At 49.3% G+C, this 22,483-nt stretch overlaps 1 protein-coding gene across 2 annotated transcripts in view; it reads right to left on the bottom strand.

Annotated features, from left to right (window-relative positions):
• ADAMTS14 (ADAM metallopeptidase with thrombospondin type 1 motif 14) overlaps positions 1–22,483 on the bottom strand; it is a 63,521-nt gene that overhangs the window by 23,316 nt on the left and 17,722 nt on the right. For both annotated transcript variants that reach the window (XM_019624142.1, XM_019624147.1), the window contains exons 2-3: positions 15,038–15,194; positions 8,549–8,739 (exon numbers count right to left, since the gene is read on the bottom strand). In XM_019624142.1, the coding sequence (XP_019479687.1) occupies positions 8,549–8,739; positions 15,038–15,194 (348 nt within the window). The remainder of the gene's footprint in view (positions 1–8,548; positions 8,740–15,037; positions 15,195–22,483) is intronic.

The raw sequence follows: 22,483 nt of genomic DNA, 5'->3' as shown, positions 1-22,483 counted from the left end.
TGGCAGGCCTGGCCACAGGGTGAAGGGTGTGAGGCTGCAGGGTCCTGATGCCACTAGGGAGACCCATCTCAGGAAGAGGCAGCTCTGTTAAAGGGCAGCACTCTTCCCGCCTCCCTGGCCCAGAGACCGCCTTCCCCCACTTCCCCAGAGGTGCTCGCCCCAAGTTCCGCCACAGTAGCAGAGGGGAGGAAACCACAAACTTTGGAATCCGACACATCTGGGTTCGAATCCTGACTCCGCCACTTATGAGCTGTGCAGATTCTGAGCAAGTTGCTTGGCTTCTCAGGGCCACAGAGGTCCAAGGAATGTCACCCACATAAGGCTGCAGTGAGGATTCAGGAGTCTCTCTGCAAAGTTCTCAGCCCTGTGCCTGGCGTGTGGTAGGTGCTGGAATGATATTGTGATATTTGAGATAGCCAAGATAGCTCGAGAGTCCCTGCTTCCCGGCTCTTTCTGCTGGCTCATCATAGCTTCAGCAGGCCTCTGGTGTCCATCCTCCCCTCCCCCAAATCCGCCTTTGGCTGCCACCCTCAGGCAGTTCTTCATACATTTTCTCCACACAAGAGCCTAAGCGACGGCCTGATGGACCGTCCCGCCACAGCTAAGTCCCTGAGATTTCTCTGCAAGCGTCCATCACCTCCCCGCACACCCTGCACACTTCCCATGCCTGCTTCCTCAACACTGCCATGCCGCCCCACCATCACCACACTCCCCCAGCCTGTTCTTTATCTTGCCATATGCCCCTCCCTCCCCGAAAGTCTTCCTCTCTCCACCGGTCCACAGGGACAGCCGCCTCTTCTGAGCTCTTCAGCTCTGCTCTCAATGGTTCCGAATCATTCCATGGGACTGAGGCCTGTTTTTACAGCCAGACCAAAGCTTCTAGAACAGGAGACTGCCTGTCATACTAGGCACACACCAGGCACTCACTGAATGCTGAACGCAACTGCCCTTATGTTTCAAATGGTTCCCTAATCCTGAGATTTGAAGAAGCCTTAAGGAAAGTGACCCAGTACAGATGGGTAAACCAAGGCACAAAGAAAGACAAGTCCATCCGGGGCCCACCAGCATGTGAGGGAGGCGTGAGGAGGGAGTCCTTGCCCACCATCTGGAGCTGCATGAATATTTATAGCACATCCCCAGGTTAATGCAAAAGAAAAATGAGAGGCAGGACACCCCTGAGAGCTGCAGAAAAGGGGGCCCGATCAGATCATTTTCAGTCTTTCACTAATGGCTTCTGCCCTTCTCCCTGGGTTAGCACAATGGGACCATCCACCCTGGGAACCAGATCTCTTCTCTCTGATCCCACCAGGCCAGCCCTGGCCCCAGAAATCAGAATCAGAAATGGTCACAGGTAGGCAGGCAATGGAGGGGAGAGTAAAGGGACACCCTTTATACTGGCTTCGTGAAATCCCTAAGGACATTAGTGCTTTAAACATCTCAGACAAATCAAAGTTCCCACACAACGCTCAGGATGAGCTGCTGCTCCCCTGGGAGGAAGTGGCTGTTGGCCGCCCATCCGCTCACCTCCACGGGCCGGAACTCGGGCTGGGAAGTCAGACCCCACCTGTTTGCTTTCCCCCTGTGGCAGCAGCAGCAGCTTTGCAAGGGAACAGCTCCCTAAGTGCAGCCCATCTCAGCACTGTGAGCCTCTCTCTCCCAGAGAAACAGGAACCCCTCATGGGAAGCTCTGCCTCCACTGTACCCCTCACGCATCCAAGGCCCCTTCTGTTCCCACATTCACAAGGGCAAGCCAGCAATGAGCAGAAGACCAGCCTCAAAGAACCTTCCAGAACTTGAGAAAGCACTTACTCTCCTCATTACCGACTTTCTGGTAGGTTGTGAGGAGCAGGAAGGTGGAACCAAGACTATGGAAACAGCAGTCCCCAAGGCAGGCCCTCCTGGCACCGTCTTTGGTGAGGACAAGGTGGAGGAGCTCCCTGGCCAAGGCTGTGAGTCACAGGTTAGATGTCAAGGTTCAGAAGTCAGAACATGTTCATTTTCCTAAGAGCTGGAACGAGTCACGGGCTTACACTCCTCCAACGGTAAAGTTCCAGGGACAGAGGAGAGACATCAGGGGCTGGGGGACCATTGGTCTCTGCATCACAAACCTCAGGAACTTAGTAGAACTTCCCATCTGCTCCCCGCCACCATCCACATGGTCTCTTATAGCTCCAGATCTGAGGTTCATTTCTATCCCAAGCAGGGACTTCAGGGACAAGCACAGTGTCATGGCCTCTCTCTAGGATACATACACATATAATCACTCATTTCCTGGGTTGCTCCTGAGGTCCTGCTCCTCGCCTGTCTGGGGAACCACAGAGTTGGTATGAAGATGATTTTAAGCTGAAGTCATCTGAGATTCCACAGGTGCAGAAAAAAACCCTTCTCAGAAATTCCTTCATCTGACAAAGCAGCAACTTCTTGGAAATGAACTACCACAAATCCCCTCCCCAGGGCAATTTCATGGTCATAAAAAAAGACAGAAAGGGTACTTGCACCTGCATAAACAAATATTATCACAAACTTTCTAATTTTCCATTTGTTCTCCTAAAAACCCATTTGTCTTTCCTAAAGGAACCTATTTGTCCTCATAGAAGCCTTTGCTCCCTGCTTCTTCCCCTATTAAGTTAGATACATAAGCTCCAAATTCTAACCACCGCTTTGAGTTACTCATCGCTGGTCATTCCCATGGGTATGCACATTACACATGTAAATAAACTCTTTTCTCTTGCTAATCTGTCTTTTGTCAGTTTAAATCACAGTTCCCAGGCGCTGAACCTAAGAGGGTAGAGAAAAAGTTGTTTTTCTTCCCTCTCCCCTGAGTCACCAGCCATGGACAGCACCACCTGGTGTGAGGTTACAGACCTCTGTGCGGAGGCTGTGGGAAGTGAGTGAAGCCAACAGAGCAGCACTCAGATCCCAGCCCCACCGATGACCACATGGGAGACCAGCAAGGTACAGCCAGCTCTCTGTGCCTCAGTTTCTGTGTAAGGACACTGGGATACTCAGACCTCTCACAGGATTACTGGGAAACTTGAGTAAATGAAGTCATGTCTGTAAAGAGCATGGCTCGCAGTCGTTGCTCAAAAATGATTCTAATGATTTCTACAGTGATGTCATTTGCAAGCGTCTGTGGACACACAGCAGTGTAAGTGCTCAGAGAGCAGAAACTACTTTTTCTACTCCTTCTAAGCCCTTCACCATGGAAGCTATTCTTTTGTCTGCAAGCTTCATTGCCTGCTTTCTAGGGACAGATCCTACCTCGCCCCCACACATCAGTAGGCTCCACCTGGGGCCCCCAAGACAACCCTCCAATCACCGCAATTAGTCCAGAACGGCCACATGACCCAACCCAGCCAATAGGAGGGCAGGAAGGATCCCTTCACCTTTGGGTCCTAAATGTTGTGACATGTAGTTCCCAGTGACCCCACTTCCCACCATGGGGGGAAAGCCTGGCTCCTGTCAGTTTATATCACCAAGCAGAGGCATGTGTGTGTGTGTGTGTGTGTGTGTGTGTGTGTGTGTGTGTGTGTCCTAAAGGGCCTGAGGCCCTAGTCCCTGTGGTCCCTGGAGCTGCCCTGTCCTGCAGCTCCTGTACTAACTCTGGGCACTGTCAGAGCTTCCTTCCAATAGACAGACTCCTTCTTTGGCTTAAGCTAGTGTGAGTTGGGTCTCTGTCACTTACAATCTCAGAGCCTTGACTAACAACCACCCACCTCCTGCCCATGCCTAGCACCGGGGAGGCCCCCTGAGGCAGCACAGTACCTGGCTCTGAACTCATGAATAAATGATAGCCAAGACTAGGGGTTGAGGCCAGCTGAGGCTCAAGGAAGCCCCTTCCACCCTTCCAGAATGTGCAAACCTGCTCCCACTTCAGTCCAACCAAGAGATATTAAAGGAGAAACTAAGGAACACAATGCTCAGTGGAGATGCTCAGACAGAAGGGTTTCTCTAAAAGAACGGAGCATATGGTCCAAGGGAATTTGGTTGTTCCTCAGACTGCCCACCCTCAGCCACCCAACCCTAGGTCTTCTCTCCACACTCCTACTCCCCAGCCAGGATCCAGAAAGAGAGAGGCAGTGGTAAGACAAGCTCTTGGGCAGCAGGGGAAAGGTGGGAGATCCCACAACTTAGTGGCTTAGGACTATTACACATCTAGAATCCAGGGTGTGTCCTGAGTGAGGCTGGCACCCCTCTAGTTCCAGGAGCAGGATGGAGCCCATAAGTCAGATGGGTAGCCAGACACCCTGCCATCCGTGGAAAGGGCTCTCTACCTGGGACCCAGTTCAGGCCTCACACTCAGAGAATAAAAATGTTTACTTTCCTGGGAACTATGCATTGTGGACAGCACAGCTTTCAGCCTCATCTGAATCTGATTCTAGGAAGCTATTTACACCTGAGAGCATTATAGATAACGAATGGCAATGCAAAATTCTTGTCTATAGATATGTAATTTCTGTCTTCCCTTCCACCTGGGAAAAAGCCAATATTGTCTCTATTTACACATTCATTTCAACATTTCTGATCTATAAATGTTTCTGTTCTTTGGGGTCTATTTTGAATGGGTTACAACATCCACCTGCTTCCCTCATTGATTAGCGAGTAGGGCAAAATCTTTAACACACACCCATTTTTATTTCTGTATGAGAGTCATGATTTTACCTTTTCCTGAAAATTACCTTTTAGCAAACTAAAGGACTCTAGTGCTGTGAACTGGGCCCAGCTCACACTCTTAGGGTGTTCAGCCCCAGCTTTGGACCCAGGGCCCAGGCTCCCGGCACCCAAGGCCTCTTTACCCCCTTCCCATCTCCTGCTTCTCCACCTGCTGACTCCTGGGGCCAACCTGGCTTTCCCACTAATGAGATGAGTGTTCAGCTGTGTGGTCAGCTGTGCAGTCTTCTGTTGGGCCGGCTATTTATAGAGCCTGGGTGGGTGGTCAAATGTTCCATTGAGGTGGGTGTGTTCATAGCTGGTCATCCTCGCTGTCTCTCTTTCTGAACAGCCCCACATGGTAGCCTTTGCTCTTTGAGCTCCAAACCACATGCTACGTAAGGGATAAAAGAATTAATGTCCAAACAAAGAGGTGGAAGAGAGCAGACTTTCTGGCAGCCCCTCCTGTCCCTGTGGCTCCTGTAATTGGATCTGATTTCTCCTCCTGCCCTCTCCTTCATTCTGGCATTGCAGACAGAAATCTGCTGCCTTCCTCTTTTCGTATCTCGGGGGAAACTGGCTGGCTCCCTGCTTTTCCCAAAGACACCATTCACTTCCGTATTTACAGATCACCTCTCAGGTGTTGGGCAATGTGCTGTGTGCTGTCAGGGCTCAAAAAAGTAGAAGACAAAGTCCCCACCCTCAAGGACCTGACCTTCAGAGACTCAGATAAAGAACCACTTATATACACATACTAAGACAAATAATATGGCCAGAAGAACCACAGAACACATTAATGAAGTACTCACTATGTGCTAAATACTTTATACATATTAAACCTTCACAACAAACCCAAAAGCAGATACTATTATGAAAAAATGGAGGCTCTCAGGGGTTAAATATTATTGGGTCATCGGGAAAGTCATGACATATTTTTCTGTTTTTCAATGCAAAAATACATCATGACTTTCCCGACGACCCAATATACCAGACACAAACTGGGGTGTCTGGCCAGCTCAGAACAATTTCTCCAGCGGCCATGCCTGTGTTCCAGTCCCTCTCTTCCTTTGGGAAACTCTACCTCCTTCTCTAACACATAGTGATTGGTCCAAATGATAGTCATGTGACCCAAAGTCAGGCCAATCAGAGTCCCGCCCCAGGAATTTTTTAACTGGGAACTAGAAGAGAAACTTCTTTTGTCTCTGGCCACAGAGCTATGGGGATAGGAGTCGGCCTCATGCTGCTAATGTCCAGAATCTGTCTTGTAGAAAAGTTGGTCAGAGAGAATTAGGATGTCACAGAGAGAAGGGAACCTAAAAACAGAGTCCATGTTAGCGTCTAGTACCAACTGCTCTTGCAACCAGTTCCATCCCATCCTTCTCAGTTTGGCCCGTCAGCCTTTGGATGAAAAGGGGTTCTACGAAAAGTAACCTCACAGGAGGATCTGATCATAAATTCTAACTGGGCAGGTCATGGTGGGTAGTCACGCCCCAGGCACATAACTTTTTTAGTAAAAGGTTTATCTTGGTCTTAAGCAAGCCCTGTCCATTTTTTCTTATGCATCTAGTTAAAAACCCCTTTGAAATAAAAGTATCCACCCTCAAACAGCGCATAATCTTGTTATCTATCCTATAATCCAATTCCGCCTTGCTTTCTCCCACCTTCATATAATCTTCTTTAGGTCCCTCCTTAATTTCAAATGCATAAAAGAAACTTCAAAACTGTCATTCTCTGGAGCATTTTAGATCTTGCTTCCTGGCAATTGTCATCAGTTTGCCTCAAATAAAATCTTATAAAAATTCTTTATAGGTTTGGACATTTCTTATGTCAAAAAGGCAATAAATTACCCTGTTTTTATTAATGTAGTTTGAGTTGATTTTCCATCATTTGCAATTTGGAGTCCTCAGCAATACAGGTCCCTTGCGTAAAGTCACACAGCTAACAAGAGGCTGGCTGTGTGCCCTTCTGGCAAGCCACATTGCCTACATGTGGCAGGATTATGGACCTCAGACAGCACAGGCAGCGTAGCTCTGTTTTATTATCCTACAAATGTTTCTAGGGTGAGTGGCAGGACCATGGAGCTGACACTTCTGCACATCAACAGTTGAGTTCCCAGAAAAATGTTACCAGTCCTCTCCTGAAAGTCACATCATTACTGCCACCAATCCCCTACTGAGAGCTTATGCTATGCCAGGTACCATGCTATGTGCTATTTAGATCCTCCCCAAAACCTTGTAAGTATTGTTAACACTGTTTTAAAAGCAGGGAAAGAGACATTCGGGAGGGGACACTTGCCCCCAAGTTCAAAAAACAGAAAAGAAGGGCCAGAGCCAGACAGTGTGAGCCCAAAACCATGCTCTTAGCCAATTCACTAGTGTTTTTCTCCATGCAGTATTGTGATCAGTGGCATGTCCATCACAGCCTACAAGAGCTGTCCATGTTAGGCTGGGTGTAAGGCGATTCCATCCCAGCCCTGGCCCACCTCCAGTCACCTTTCGGCCAGCACGGGAATTCAGCCAGCCAACCTCCTCACCGGCCTCAGGTCAGAGGATTCTAACCTTAAGGCCAGTGTAGGCCCACACAAAGGCTGGAAACTTTGGCCTTCAAAAGAGGCCACGTTCTTCAGGACACACCCTGTATGTACATCTTCCTTCTCAGTTCTTGTGTTCCCGATGACCATTTATGATGGGCCATTAAGTTGGGTCCCCTGCAGACTCAGAGGCCCTGTTGTCGCCTGTTGATGTGGTAGTTGCCCACATTCCACTCCTTGCCTCCTCCTGCCCGGACTCCACAGCGCCTCAGCATGCTGAGCTGGGCCTGACCCCAATGAGTCACCCCCTCTACCCAGCTTTACAGGGACGTCCTGCCCACATTCCCCAGCATCTGACTGTGGCCTGTACGATTTCCACCCTAGGTCCTACTCACACCTAGACTGCTCCCATCCTTCCCAGAGCCACAGCTGCAGGCCCCTGGGACAAAGGCCTCTTGCCAGAAGAGAAACAGTGCAGGGCCCACCTCTGACATGTGCATTTAACCCCCTCCCCTTTCTGGTCTAATCATCTCTGCCCCTTTATCTGAGAGGTGTCCACCTGTAGCCCACAGGCCAAATCTGGCATGTAGATATGTTCTGTTCAGCCTTCACAGTGGTTTTTTTGCTTTTTGTTGTTTTTGTTTGTTTGGGGTTTTTTTTTAGCATTTAAAAATTGGCAGCTTCACTTAGATAGCTGGATTTAAATTTTCCATAAAAGGTTTTTTTAAAAATACAAACAACTGTATTTTTTATTTTTCTTGTAATACTGGCCTTTCTGTGACAAGGGCCCTCTATCTCACCAGTAGCAGCTGAATGGCTGCCACACACTTTGGACAGGTAGGGCATAGCTCTGTGTTTCACCAGTCTCAAATTTGCCAGTGACCCTCATTTTCCCTGCCTGTCAGGTTTCTGTGAACACCGGAGGCCCACACTAGGAGCCAGGGACTGCCCCCTCAGCAGATTGACAGCACTTGGCCAGGCTCCCAGCCTGGGACTGTGCATTTTCTCCACATGTGAGGTCTCAATCAAGTCCCAGCCATGCCTGACCTAGGCTCTGAATGTGTCCAAGCCCAGAACCCACTGTCCGAGGGCTCCAGCTTGCCAGGGGCTAATGCAGATTGCCTGCAAGCACCCCAGCACAGGCATGCACAGCTGAGGCGAGGCTGCAGTCTGGGACAGATATCAGGCGAGCTCAGGCACATGTCACCAGAGAGCCTGCTGTCCATCGGTACTAAAGAGCAAATAGATTCCCCCGAATCCACCCAGAAAACACCAGGCCCGAGAGAAACCATGCATTCAGACCAATCCTGGTGGTCCCAGCCCACCCCCTGCCCAACACACCCAGTCCCAGGACTTGGGGACACTCACAATGTTCATGAGGGTGAGGACGTAGTTCTGCACATGCTCCTTGCCATGGAAGCGTACCACTGAGTCGTCCACCACCAGAAGCACCTCGATGCTGTAGCTGCCGGGTTTGGCGTGTCGCCGTTTCCGCTCCGTGTCACCCAGCTGGTCTCCCACCAGGCCTAGCAGGTTGGGAAAGTCACCCAGGCCAAAGGCTGGAACCAGGATGGGAAGAGACTGAGATCAAATCCACAAAGGGGCTGTCCCTGTGACGCTGCAGTCAACCCACCCTGCCCCCTGTCACATGTGCCCCTTCTCCTGCTTCTGTAAGCCAAGGTAGCGTGAGGGTTTGTTCCATGCCAGGTGGTCCATGAGTATGAGTCCTCTTCCTGGCACAAGGGCACGGCTAAGTCTGTGAGGCAACGAGTAGCAGAGAAGAGAGAACTGGCCTGGATTCTAGTTCCCACTCGGTCCCGTCTCACTGCGCGTCCTGGCCCAAGCCCCGTGACTTCTCTGGGCTCCCCTCTTCCCTCCTATGACATGAGGATGAATAATCCTTGATATCTTGCCTCACAAACTTGCTATAAAAACAAAAGGCAGGGCAGTGGGTGGAAACACCTTGATAAAGGAAAAAACTGTGATATTCCTGTGGCCTATCCAGGACATTTTAGGCACCCCTGAAGTAGGCACCCCAGGCCTCTCAAGTCCCTCCTGATCACCGCCATCGACCCAAAATTTCACCATCACTGCGTCGGCCTTTTGTCTAAAAGCAAAATATTTATCTAACTAGAATTTATTAACTTAGATTATGTAACGTAGGAGTTGTCAAACTTTTTCTGTGAAAGACCAGGCAGTAAGTATGTTAGGCTATGTGGGTTATATGGTCTCTGCCTTAGCTATTCAGTTTGGCTGCTGAAGCATAAAAGTAGCCACAGACAATATATACACAAATAAGTGTGTGTATCTGTGTTCGAATAAAACTTTATTGACAAAAACAAGTGGTGGGCCATATTTGGTACATAGACCTTCATTTGCTGACTTCTCATCTCATCTCATCTAATCTAATCCAATCTAATCTAATCTAAACTAACCCAAGCCTTACAACAATTTATCAGGTTATTGGCCTCATACAGGTGAGCTGAGGTTCAAAGTAGCTTGTCCAGGTTTGTCTGAATCAAAAGACCATGCTTTGAAACATCACCATCTACACTGTGCTTAGAAAGGTACCCCTTTAAGCAGTTATCAGTCATTTACACATAGCCTGCCATTCATTACATAGCCTGAAAGAAGACTGAAGCAACATTTGTAGGGGCAGTGGCGTGAGGGTGCGTGAGGACACTGAAGGGAAAGCTAAGAAAGCCAGATAGGAGGCTGGGAACTCTCAAAAAAAGTTTCAAAGCCTTAAATGACTTTCCTGCCATCCTACCCTGAAGTTCTGATAGTTGTACCATTGATTTCTATGAGCATTAAGTTATTCACTGTTATTTGAGAACGCCCCCGCCCCCATCCCCCACCCAGAGAGGAGGCCAGGAGCTGAAGCTGTAAAGAGGCGGCCATTACAACCCAAGAATGGCTGCAGAAAGGGATCCCATACTTATGAGTGGGTGGTGGGTGGGTGATTAAGGCAGGGCCCTGCCCTCAAGCCCACCACCTGATGCAGGTGACAGATAAAAATATCAGACTGTAACAATACAGTAGTGTAGTAATGTCAAGGGCTAAGGAGACTGATTAGGAAAGGCTTCTACCCTAAGACCCAAACCAGGGCCAAGGAGTTGGTGGAGGGGTGGGGGTGGGGGGGCTTGTGGAGGAGAGGACATCTAGGCTGGGCCGGACAGAAAGTAGGAGATAACCTGCTGGAACATGGGGAACAATGGGCCCCGAGCAGAGGAAACTGTACCTGCAAAATCCATAGTGAGCAGGTATGTGGAGACACCATCCAGTGTGGGCGAACCTCGGGGATGAGTCAGTGGGTACCATTGCAGAGACCCAAGTTCTGTCTCTAAGCTTCTATTGACATGGTACTTCAGGGACTGAAATCTGAGGACAGGACAGCAGGGAACCATGGGACTTGGTGCTACTGTCTTTATTTTCCCTTTGGTTAGTGACATTATAGTGCAAAGAAAAGAAAACACTAGACTTCAGGGTTAAAGAAATGTGTGGTCACTGGCCTTCTAGGAAAACCAGAAAGGGTGGCTGGCCCTCTGGTCCATCACATCCAGTGCGTCTTTCTCTGCAGGTCACACTGCATAAGAGCTCCGGGCAGTCCTGGCTCCTGTGCCCAAAGGTGAGCATAGCTGCCCACAGACAAGTCCCAGGAGACAGGAGGTAGGACCCTCAGGATGGGAGAAGAAGGGGCAAGGGTTCTTTCCATGGAGTGGGGAGAACAAATAGCAGTCACTCCCAACTCATGACCGGTACCCAGAGGTTTACATACTGCAAGTGAAATGTAGATCTTGACCCCTCACAGCTCTCCTTGCCAGGTCTGTCAAAGGAGGTTCCAAGAGATTCTGTGACCCATCCCAGGTCACATAGCAAGTTAACGGCAGAGCCCAAAATGCAAACCCACGTCTTTCATTCTCCCATTATCACATCCTATCAGGGCCCACCCTGATTTCTCTCTCCGCAAAAACAAGGAGGGGAATTGTGGAGGGCCTGCTGACATTAGCCGTAGACCCTGGAGATGTTCTCACCACACCCTCTTCTGTGTGTTTCTTATCTCTCAGACCAGAAATAGGTAACCCTAAAAGCAGGGAGGGGTGGGGGTAGCAGGCCCCTGAGGGGCTCTCAATGAGCCCACCCAAGAAGCCCCAAGAAAATATAAAATGATACAGCTGCTTTGAAAAACAGTTTGGCAGTTCCCCAAAAAGTTAAACATAGAATTACCATAGGACTGAGAAATTCCACTCCTAGGTATATACCCCCAAAGAATTGAAAACATATGTTCCCACAAAAACTTGTACATGAATGTTCGTAGTGGCATGATCATAATAGCAAAAAATGGAAACAACTCAAATGTCCATCAACAGATGACTAGATAAATAAAATGTGGCATATCCACACAGTGGGATAGTACCCTGTCATGAAAAGGAGTGAAGCTTTGATACATGCTCCAACATGGATGAACCTTATATGCTAAGTGAAAGGAGCCAGTCACAGAAGGCCACATATTGTATGATTGCATGAGATGTCCAGAATAGGCAAATCTATAGAGATAGAAGGTAGATTAATGATTGCCAGGGGGTTGGGGAGGGGGAAAATGGGAGGGACCGCTAATTAATGGGTACAGAGTTTTTTATGGGAATGATGGACATGTTCTGGAATTAGATGGTGGTGGTAGTGGTTGTACAACATTGTGAATATAGCAAAACACCACTGAATTGTATATTTTAAAATGGTGAACTTTATCTCAATTAAAAAACAACAACAAAAAACCAGCAGCCCTAAGCCTCAGCCTGCTGGCTGCCCCTGAAGGGATGAGCTGCCCTGGCATACAGCAGCCCTGGCCCCCAGCCGAGGAGCCGGGACTCTGGCCACAGGCACACATGGCCTGTTGGCATCCCTCCCAAGGAGAGACTTAGAGGGTGGGAACGGGGTGAAAGAGAACAGGACTCTGGGTTAAGGAAGGAAAGGGCAGCGTTAGGAATATGGGAATGTCCAGCACAGCCTCCGAGGCCAAGGCAGGATTCACAGGGGAGTCCCTGAGCGGATGGAGTGAGGGCCAGCCTGCACCCGGAGGTTCAGCCAAGGGAGTTTTTTATCCCCGGACTCGGAAAGGTTTAGATTTCTCACCAGAGCCCTTGAGGAAAGAATCACTTATCTCTTCTTTGGGGGCAGTCAAGGGTATGTGTGTGTGTGTGGGGGGGGAAGGGGTGAGTGTGTGGATGTGGGTTTTATGTGAGTGGGTGAGTGTCAGTATGTGAAGCGTGTGACTGTGTGTGGGTGTGTGAGTGGATATTAGTGTGTGTTGAGTGTATGTGTATGTGTGAGGTATGCGATTGTATGCGAGGCATGTGACTGTATGTGTGGGTATGTGAGTGGGTATCAGTGTGCGTAAATGCATGTGAGTATGTGAATGTGTGAGCTGTGCGACTGTAAATCTGTGAGGTGTCTGACTATGAGTGAATGAGATGTGTGGCTGTGTGAATGGTATTATTTATTGTGTGTAAATGAGTGTGAGTGTGTGTTAATGAGTGGTCTGTGATTGTGTGTGTGTGTGTGTGACTAAGTAAGGGTGTGGGTGAGTACGTGGGTGTGTTATACGTGAGTGAACAAACGTGCGTGAGTGTGTATGTGTTGTATGTGAGTCACCGTATGTAGGTGAGTGTGTGATTGTGTGTGGGTGTTTGTGTGCCCTCTTCAGAAAGTAGCAGCCAAGGCCATACCCTGAGAGCCAAGGGGAACAGTCCCCTTCGCCCTCCGGGCTCGCTGGTCCACATCAGACACCTCTACAGTGGCGCCCAGGTGGCAGGAAGCCCCTCCACAGGCAATATTTCAGCTATAAAATCAGTCTGATGGCTCTTCTGACGCTTCTTTTCCTTCCTCGAGGAAAGTTAGACACATCTTACAGGACAGCAGAGCTCATGTGAGTGACACAAACATCCTTAAGACTGGGTATCTGTCCTCCAGGACCCCCTAGTCTATTTGGGGGAAAGTGACAGTCCCAGGAGAAATCCAGGGGGCTGAGAGATCCAGGAGAGAGGCTGTCTGAGCCGGGCGGACACCCGGGCAGGGTGGGGATGGACAGAGATGGGGAAAGGGCTCCAGCTGGGGGAGAGTCCTCAAAAGCCTATTTACTGTGGCTAAGCAGACACTGACCAACTGGCCCATGCTTCTCAGGCATTTATTTCTCTGTGTGCCTAAAAGCATACCCAAAGACATGAAGTCAAGCCTTTTGTCTTCCTCAAGAATGTTAAATGGAGACAGGTGCTACCAAAAACGCTTCTCTACACACTGGGCTCGGACCCACGGCTGGTCTTAAAATAACAGAGTCACAGGTTTCCAAGAAAGTCTCCCATTGCCCCTCGTCTTTCTGAGGAAGGACCCAGATGTGCCCAGGGCACGGCATCGCCCACGGGCCCACAGAAGTTCCAGTGGCAGCCTGATGAGAGGAGTTGCACCCACGTTCCCAGGCCTGAACTCCAACTCCACCCGCTCAGCAGTCTTGGCTTCCCAGGCATCCACCATGGTGGCCGGCGGTTCGACGGGTTCCAGGCCCAGGGCCGTGAGCAGGGCTTCCCCAGGTCTCTCCCCAAATGGAGATTTACGGTCTTTTGATTCAGAAGCAGCCGCACATAAAATGGAGCCCAATGAGCCTTGTCGTTCTTCCCAGCTGCGTTGAAGGGAATGGTGCTGGTCACTATGCGGCCCTGCAGTCCACCCCAGTCCTCGATGCTCTGCCCAGCTCCTCACCCTCCACCCTACACCCCAGGCCTGCAGAGCCCGCTACCTCTCGGCTAGTCCTGGTGCTGTGGCTTCTCTTAGGAGCGCCATGGAAAGCAGCTGGAGTTTCAAAGGAGGCACTCACTGTATGTGGGGACAACTGGTTTTCAGGCATTCCTTCACACTAAGCTCATCCCCGCCAGGGCCCCAGCTGGAGGATGTGGTCACTCATGGCCAGATTCCACCCAGGACCTTCTCAAGTCCTCTTGGCCAAAGCCTTCATAACAAGGTGAAGCCGGACTGTGAAGCTGGACGATGAAGTGGGCCACGGGCCCAGAACCAGCACACATCGCATCCACTGCTTCATTCGCTCAGCCATAGGCCCTGAGGACTGCTGGGGTGCAGGTTCCCGTGCTGGTCACCAGGGCGCAGGGACGGCCCTGCTCTCAGGGGCTTTCACCCTAACAGGTCAGTAGTCAACCTAATGACAATACTGGAGTAAGAGCAACCCTACATCAAGCACCTACGATGTGCCAAGCTCCATGCTGGGATTTTTATACACACTATCACTAATACACACAGCCTCAGAGGTGAGCAAGAATCAATCCCACTTTACAGATTCTAAAATGAGGCTCAGAGACATTAAGTAGCTTGCTTAGGGTCACACAGTAGACAGCACTGGAGACAGGATTTAAAAATGGTCCAATAGACACCACGCTGACCCCAATGCCCTGACACCAGGCAGTCTCCTACAAGTGCTCTAAGAACGTCCTTCCTATAGCTCCCAGGGGTTGAATTCATTTTTAGGTGGGAAGAGATTAACTGCTGCCTTGGCAGAGAAATGGCCTTGCAAAGCAATGCTGAGGCCCCTCAGAGGCCTCTTGAGTTCCAACAACCACCGTTTGGAGGGGGGGGACTCAAGTAGCTTTTCTGGCGGCCAACTACAGCCAGTTATAGTAGCCCCTAAAATCCATTGAGGTTTCTCTGCAGGTATAGTAGGTCTACATGGCCCAGTCCTATTTTACAGATGAGAAGACTGAAGCCAGGCATTGAGAGGTTAAGGCCAGAAGTTACCTAAAAACAACCCCGGAGGTATAGACAGAAGCAGAGCTTGGGGCCCTGCCCACAGCCTACCTTCATTGTAAAGGTCCCCGTCAGGCTCTGTCCACTTCTGCTGAATGACTTCCCGGCGGTACACCACGTGTGTCCTCCCGCTGGCCTCCTTCTCCTGCTGGCCCCGCTCCAGGGGCTCAATGAAGTAGTCGGTGTTGTCTGTACGGATGAGGCCCGCCTGAACCAGGGGTGCCGAGAGCAGGAGGAAAGGGGGAGAGAGAAGAGGCATGAATACACAGCACAGTACAGGTAAGCATTTATGAATGCACATGTGTGTGTCCACATGTATGTGACCACATATATGCAGGCTCTTCTTCCAGGACCTCGGGGAGCTCTGAGGTCCAGCAGGCAACTGGGAGGGGGGTGTAAGGAGGCTGTGCAAGGGGGCCCCTGCCCATTTCAAGCAAAGCAGACCCACTTTTACTGTGTGGTGCACTCATGGGGCTCCACATAACGTTTCATGTAAACAAACGGTTCCAGTGCTTAAAAGGGGGTAGGATGGGGGAGACACTGCCGTGAGGACTATGCACACACACCAGGGCACCATATCCACTCCAAAACACTACCACTATCACGTGGTTTTGCCTTTATCTGCAGGCAGAAAAGAGGGGAATATCCTATCAGTAAAGCTTAATTATCTCAAAGGTGGGAACTGGTACCCCCATGCCAGCACAAAGTGCTATTATTTCAGATTTAAAGTATGTGTGTGTGCAAGCCAGAGAGAGCAGCTGTTTGCTGATGATAAACAAGTCAGAATAGTGCCCCAGGAGTGTGTGCTCTGTTTTTAATCTAATTTTTTGCCTGCATCAAAATATTACCTTAAAAAAATCAGGTGTTGGCCTTGGAAATAAAAGCATATAACCTTGGCCAAGTCCAACCAAGATATTATTAAGCCCCAATGGAGGTATTAATCCCAGGGGCAATGAAATCTAGAGCTAGATGTGTGTGGATATATGTGCAGCTGCACACAAACCACCCTTTCCCCCGGGCACACACGTCAGCTCTATAAAGTAGTAAGACCAGCCCACCTACCAGGGTGCCTGGAAAATAGTAGGCAATCCTTAATAAATATACATTTGTTGAATTCCTTTACTCCTTCAACAAATATCTATTAAGTTCCTACTGCATACCAACACTGCTCCAGACACTGGCAATATAGCTGTGAACACAAAGCAGTGAATGAAGGAACCATTTTTATAAATCCGTTAGATCTTCCCTGTCCAAACAGAAGCCACGTCTTTTTAAGGCAGCCACTTTATGAAACTAAACCCCACCAATCTTCCCATCTCATCCTGTTTTGAGATTATTTCTTAGGGAACCCCCTCCAAGACCTACTGAGCACTCACCACTGGGCCTCCCAGCAGCATTCAATCTTTTTCACGTCCCTTCCAGCTAGATCTGTTGATCACATGGCAAACAACATTTTGGACCAAAACCAAGATGGCTGCCTCCTGTGCCTCATGAACAGACCCAATTAGGAGGCCAAAAACGTTCCAGGGAAAAATAGTAAGTAGTATTAGACTGTAATAAGTTTGGGGCTTCCCAAAGTCACCATTTTATAAAACGATACTCAATTGTCTGCAAAAGTTCAGGTCTGCTTATTAAAATGTCCATATCAGACCTTATGTTGTACACAACACCTTTTGGTCAAAGCACTTTTACCCTTTTACTTTTGCACCTGTTATGTGCCCAGGGCAGGGAGAAACAGATAAATAAGGCACAGCCTTTGGCTGTGAGTTGCTCATAGTCTGGAGGGAGGGGCCCACAGAGGAACCGAGAGGGTAGCCACACATGGTGTGCTCTGTACTATGGTACAGGGTATACCTGAAGGATGGATATCAGTTGCAATGGGCAAACACTCTCTTGATACCAAGGGGAATATATTGGCCCATGACAAACTATGGCAGGGGCAGGCGCTGGAAGTGAGGAATTGTTAGGGTGGCAGAAGAGGCCCACCTGCGCCAGAAAGGGCATGCCAGGCAGGGGCCTGGGCAAGGATGTGGAAGCCAGAAAGGCACTGTGAGGACCCGAGAGGCATTCAGGCTCACGGGCAGAGGCTGAGCCTGCACCTGGACAAGTGATGGCCAAACCAAAGGGCCTCTGCACTACAGCCCAGCAGAGCCCCCAGGGAAAGCTTTCTTCCAGGGAACACAAGGGCTGTGAGACGGGAAGGCCAGGGCATTTTGCCCCAAAGCTACTGCAGTTCTGCTGCCATCAGAGCTTGTGAGGGGACCCTCAGTCAAGTCCCATGTCTATCCCATTCCTTTTTCCGTACCCCTCTCTCATACCCAGGGGGACTGTTCCTGCCCCATTCAAGACGAAGCAAAGCAAGAGGCCCTCACAGCACAAGTCAGAAGGCGTGTGCTTCATCCAGGCCAAAGTCATACAAACCTAGGCTCGCCACGGACTGCAGCCTTCGCTGTCTCTGCCCATCACACCTCTGGAAGCAGCCTGGCAGGACAGTTCTCCAGTCCAGGGGCAAAAGACCCTCCTCAGCCATCCTCGCATACTGAGCCATCTCACACAGCCCTCTCCGATTCGGAGACTTGGTTAACCAACTGCCAAAGAGGATTCTTCAAAATCTGGCATTCCCTGTCTCATTGCCCGGTGACTTGATGTGACCACCAGATCTCAGTGTCTCACATGAGGGATGCAGGTTCCAGAATGATCTGCACAGCACAGGGCTGGGATGCAAGGCACTGCCTTCCAGCCCACCCACCCCTCCCTGCCCACAATCACGGACCATGCAGACCTCCCAAGATCACCATGTCTATCCCAGTCTGAGGCTTTAATACCTTGATAACATCCCCAGTTAGGGAACCCCTAACTTTTGCTTGGATGCCTCGAGTGACAGACAGCTCCCTCCCTCAAGATAGAACCTATTTTGTGTAGGGACATTTGTAATAATTTATTGAGCTGAAACACTCTTCCCTACATTCCACCCTTTATAAACAGTCTTATTATCACTGATATTAATAACAATATCTGCCACTTATATTTACATATCTTATTTCATCTTCACAACAACCCTAAGAGGTAGCCACAAATATTAGACCTATTTCATGGATGAGGAAACAGAGGCTCAGCATGGTTAAGTAACTTGCCCCATGTCATCCAGCAGGTAAGTGACCACACTAGAACAAGAGCCCAGCTTAGACTTAACCACTAGACTACATTGCCTCTGGCCATGCCCAGGCCCTGCTTCTGCCCTTGGGCGCCACTTGGAGCAAGGAAACTCTCCTTTCATAGTCCCATTTGCAGATCCCTGGGCCTGTGGTCTGGTCTGACCTTGCAGACAGAGCAAGCAGGATGCTCACGTCCCACCTCTGGGCAAAATGCTCGCATGGAAAGAAGCCAGTCTCCCTCCCACCATGGTGTGAAAACGAGGGGAAGTTTCAGCACAGAGCCCTGAAAAGAGCAGAGCCCTGCCACTCCCCAGATGACCAGCCCCCAGCCTGAAAGGATTCTCACCCCACACACCATGCTTATCCCACCCTCAGCCCTCCTCCACCAGTTGTGGAAGTCCCAGGATTCCTGAATCTGGTCCAGTCCTCACGCCCACAGGCCTCTCTCCAGGGAAGAGTTAAAGAACCCTATTTCCCTACCCCAGTTAACTGTTTAGGGCAAAGACTCAAGCTCCATAATATGCAACCTGGCAAATAAGTTTCAAGCCTCTTTGTGACTGCAGGTCACACCAGCCCCTACCCTGGGATCAAGGACAGAACTTCACCAATGACTTTCCTTGTCCGTTTTGTGCATCATGTCTGGCCTTCACAGGCAGTGCTTGTTCAGGCCGGGGCACCCCCTCAGCCACTGAGACCCTCCTCCTGGAGGAGGAATGGGAAGGCAGGCTCAGCCATCAGAGCAGGGGGCAAGCTGGACAGCCCCTCCCACGCAGCCCTCGGTCACCCCCTCTGCCTGTAATCCCCTCCAGCTCTACCCTGGCCAGGAAACCAGGCCCCCCGCACGGGGCAGACAGACTGCCAACGGGAGCTTTCTGGTTCTCTGCCTCCTCTCCAAATTACTCCCGTCTCTCAATTTATGAGATGTTTATGTTTCTGAAAAGCGGTAGCTCATTTTAAAGCTCTAAAATCAAATCAGATTTCTGTATAAGAATTCAAGAAAAAGGGGGAACATAAGTTCTGGTCAGCTAGAAAAGAAATGTTAGCCTTATCTGCTTTCACCCTAACTTTATTCTTTTGGAAACAATAAATAAGTTAGGAAATATATAGTAGAAAGATTCTTCAGGCACTAAAAACAACAACAAAAATAGCTGACCACATCCAACTGAGCCACATACTATATAGGCCCTCATGCGATTACTCCAAATGGAAACTCTCCAATGGGCAGGCCTGGCCCCCTCAGCCGAGCTCTAGACCCTTTCAAACAACTGCTTTTGAGAGGCCTTTCCTGGAAAATGAGTGGCTGATGGGAGAACCTGTTTGACTTTTCCAATATGGCTATGACATTGTTTGGGTTGCAAAGGTGATGCCTTCTGTGACTTTTTCATGCAGAGGCCTCCAGGTCTTGCTAACAGCTTTCTAGTCCAGCTTCTCCGGGTATAATTCCAGTCCAGAGTGTAATTCCAAGGCAAATGAAGGAATCAGGGTCATGTGGTGACAGGGGAGGTGGGTGCTGGCTTAGAAACCACCTTGTGTCCTGCCGTGGGTCATAAGTGAGCCAGTTCAGTTGGTCACTGGTAACTATTATCAGGGTGAGGCCCCAAATATTTTAGCAGATATTGAAGCCATACTTTTTTGGAATTAGTAAGTATGTGTGCATGTGTGTGTATAAAAATGTTTATTCTAAAATTGCATGTATTTGCATGTAAATTGGGAGGCGAGGGTATAATGAGTCAACAAGAAGAGATCCCCAAAGACTGGAACATGTGTCGTTGAACAGTATAGACATCCAGGCTTGGACAAGGGTAGGGCCCCATCTGTGCTGAGTCAGATGCAGAGACAATGGGCAAGGACTCAGCCTGGGGTCCAGGCAGGAGCAAATAGCTTGGCTCTGAGAGGACAGCTGCAGGCCATCTGGGAGAGGGGGATCCTGAACCTCCTTGCTGTGCCCTCCGATTCACCAACTTTTGTCAAATGCCCAGAAGGAAGGAGCATTTCAATATGGCGGCTCCAGTGGAGCCAGCTGAGGGGTAGGCCAGGTCTCGTCTTCCTTCTCCTTGCAAGGCCGGCCTATGTGGGGCCTCCCAGGGGAGAAACAAGCAGAGCAGGCCGCCTCTACCCCAGCCATCCTGCCACCTCCCAAGGAGGGTGCATTCTTGGGCTTGAACTTATTCTGGAAATTCCATTACGAGGGTGTTACTGCCAGCTGTGCTGTCTCCGGTTCTAGGCTTCCAACAAATTCAGCTTAAAACTGTTCCACTGCAGGAAATGAAAGAAAACGCAGCAAGTAGAGGCTGGGAAGATACACACAACTGGGAATGGCATGAGAATCAGAAACGGCTTCCACCAGGTTCACCCCAACCCAGCAACCTGCTTCTGTGCCCACCCATTGCCACGAGGCTCCCTCCCGAGACCGAATCATCTGTTCCAACCTCAGAAACCCTGACTGCAGCCATCTTTCTTTCCACCACCATCCTGCTCACCCAACTCTATCATGCTGGCTCCAGCTATTATTCAACTTCATCAAGACCTCCAATGTGTGACCCCACCACTTTATAACTGGGCTCAGGGATTGGGTTTTTCAAATTCCCCCTCACTCCTACCATGATTCTATTGAAGTCAGTTCAACTGGGTTATTGTCTCTGATTCATAACAAGTGTGAGGGGGCCAGCCCCCCCCCTCCCCCGGACCAACACTCCTGCCAGGGCTCTTCGAGGAAGCCCAGATCCCTTATGCCTTCAGGAAGCATCTACTGCAAGCTAGGCTTGATGGGCTTAGGGGTGTGCAGAAAGACATGAGAGGCCAGTCTCTGCTCTCCTGATAAGGGATGTTTATTTAGAATATTGAAAGAACTCAACAACAAGAAGACAAAAACCCAATATTAAAATGGAAAAAGAATATGAGTAACATTTCTTCAAGAAAGACATACAGGGCCGGCCGAGTGGCACATTGGTTAACAGTTGCCTTGGGACGCCAGCTCTTAGCATCAGGGCTCCGGTTCAGATCCCCCATGAGGGCCAGTGATGCTATGCCTGCTATAGCTAAGATGGTGAACAACAGCTCAACCTGGGGCTGGGCTACCGTGAAGTTGCCAGCGATGGCGTAGGCTGCAGCCCCTGCTGCAGTGGGCTGCCGTGAGCTACCGTGAGTGGCTGGCAGCCAGCATGAGCAGCCGGCAGCCGGCGTGAGCTTCCGTGAGCCACCGTGAGCAGCCGTGAGATGCTGTGAGCCGCCGTCCAATGGCCGGCAAGCAATTGCCTCACCTGGGAAGAGACTAATAATAATACCAGCATGGGCAAATGAAGCAACATCCTCCACAACTACACTGAAGAACAAAAGAACACCAACTTGTCTGTTCACCTTCCCCGATTCCCCAATGCTGTTCCCCTCCTCCAATTCCCCAATAAAACCTTTAAAAACAAAAAAAAAAGAAAGACATACAAATGGCCAATAAGCACGTAACAAGATGTTCAAAATCATCCCTCCTAAGGAAAATGCAAATCATAACCACAATGAGATAGATACCCCTTCAACCCACTGGGATGGCTAGAATAAAAAAGTCAGTTAGTAACAAGTGTTGACAAGGATGTGGAGAAATTGGAACCCTTGTACACTGTTAGTGGGAATGTAAAGTGATGCAGGTTTGGAAAACAGTCTGGCAGCTCCTCAAAATATTAAACAGAGTATGACCCATATGACCCAGCAATTTCATTCCATGGTATATACTCAAGAGAAATGAAAACATATGTCCACACAAAAACTTTTACACAAATGTTCACTGCAGCACTATTCAAAAGAGTCAAACAATGGAAACAACCCAAATGTCTACCAACTGCTAAATAGATAAACAAAATGTGGTATCATACAATGAAATATTATTCAGCCATAAAAAGGAATGAAGTACTGATATATGCTGACACGGATGAAATCTTGAAAACATTATGCTAAATAAAAGAAGCCTGTCACCAAAAGCCACATATTATATGATTCCATTTATATGAGATGTCCAGAACAGGAAAATCTATAAAGACACAAAGTAGATTAGTGGTTGCTGCGGAATGGGGTAATAGATTGGGGATGGGGGTTGATAGCGAGCATGTATGAAGTATATTTTTGAGATAGTGTAAAGGTTCTAAAATTGAATGTGGTAATAATTACACAACTCTTTACATATGATAAAACTCCATTGAATCATATACTTTAAATGGGTGAATTGCATAGCATATGAATTATAGCTCAACAAAGCTATGAAAAGAAAGGTGACACACATGCATGGAAACAAGGGACACATGCACCAATATCTCACACACACACACACACACACACACACACACACACACACACA

This window comes from Hipposideros armiger, unplaced genomic scaffold (genome assembly GCF_001890085.2).
Source record: "Hipposideros armiger isolate ML-2016 unplaced genomic scaffold, ASM189008v1 scaffold_15, whole genome shotgun sequence".
Taxonomy (NCBI): domain Eukaryota; kingdom Metazoa; phylum Chordata; class Mammalia; order Chiroptera; family Hipposideridae; genus Hipposideros; species Hipposideros armiger.
This window is presented reverse-complemented; position numbering and strand designations above follow the sequence as displayed.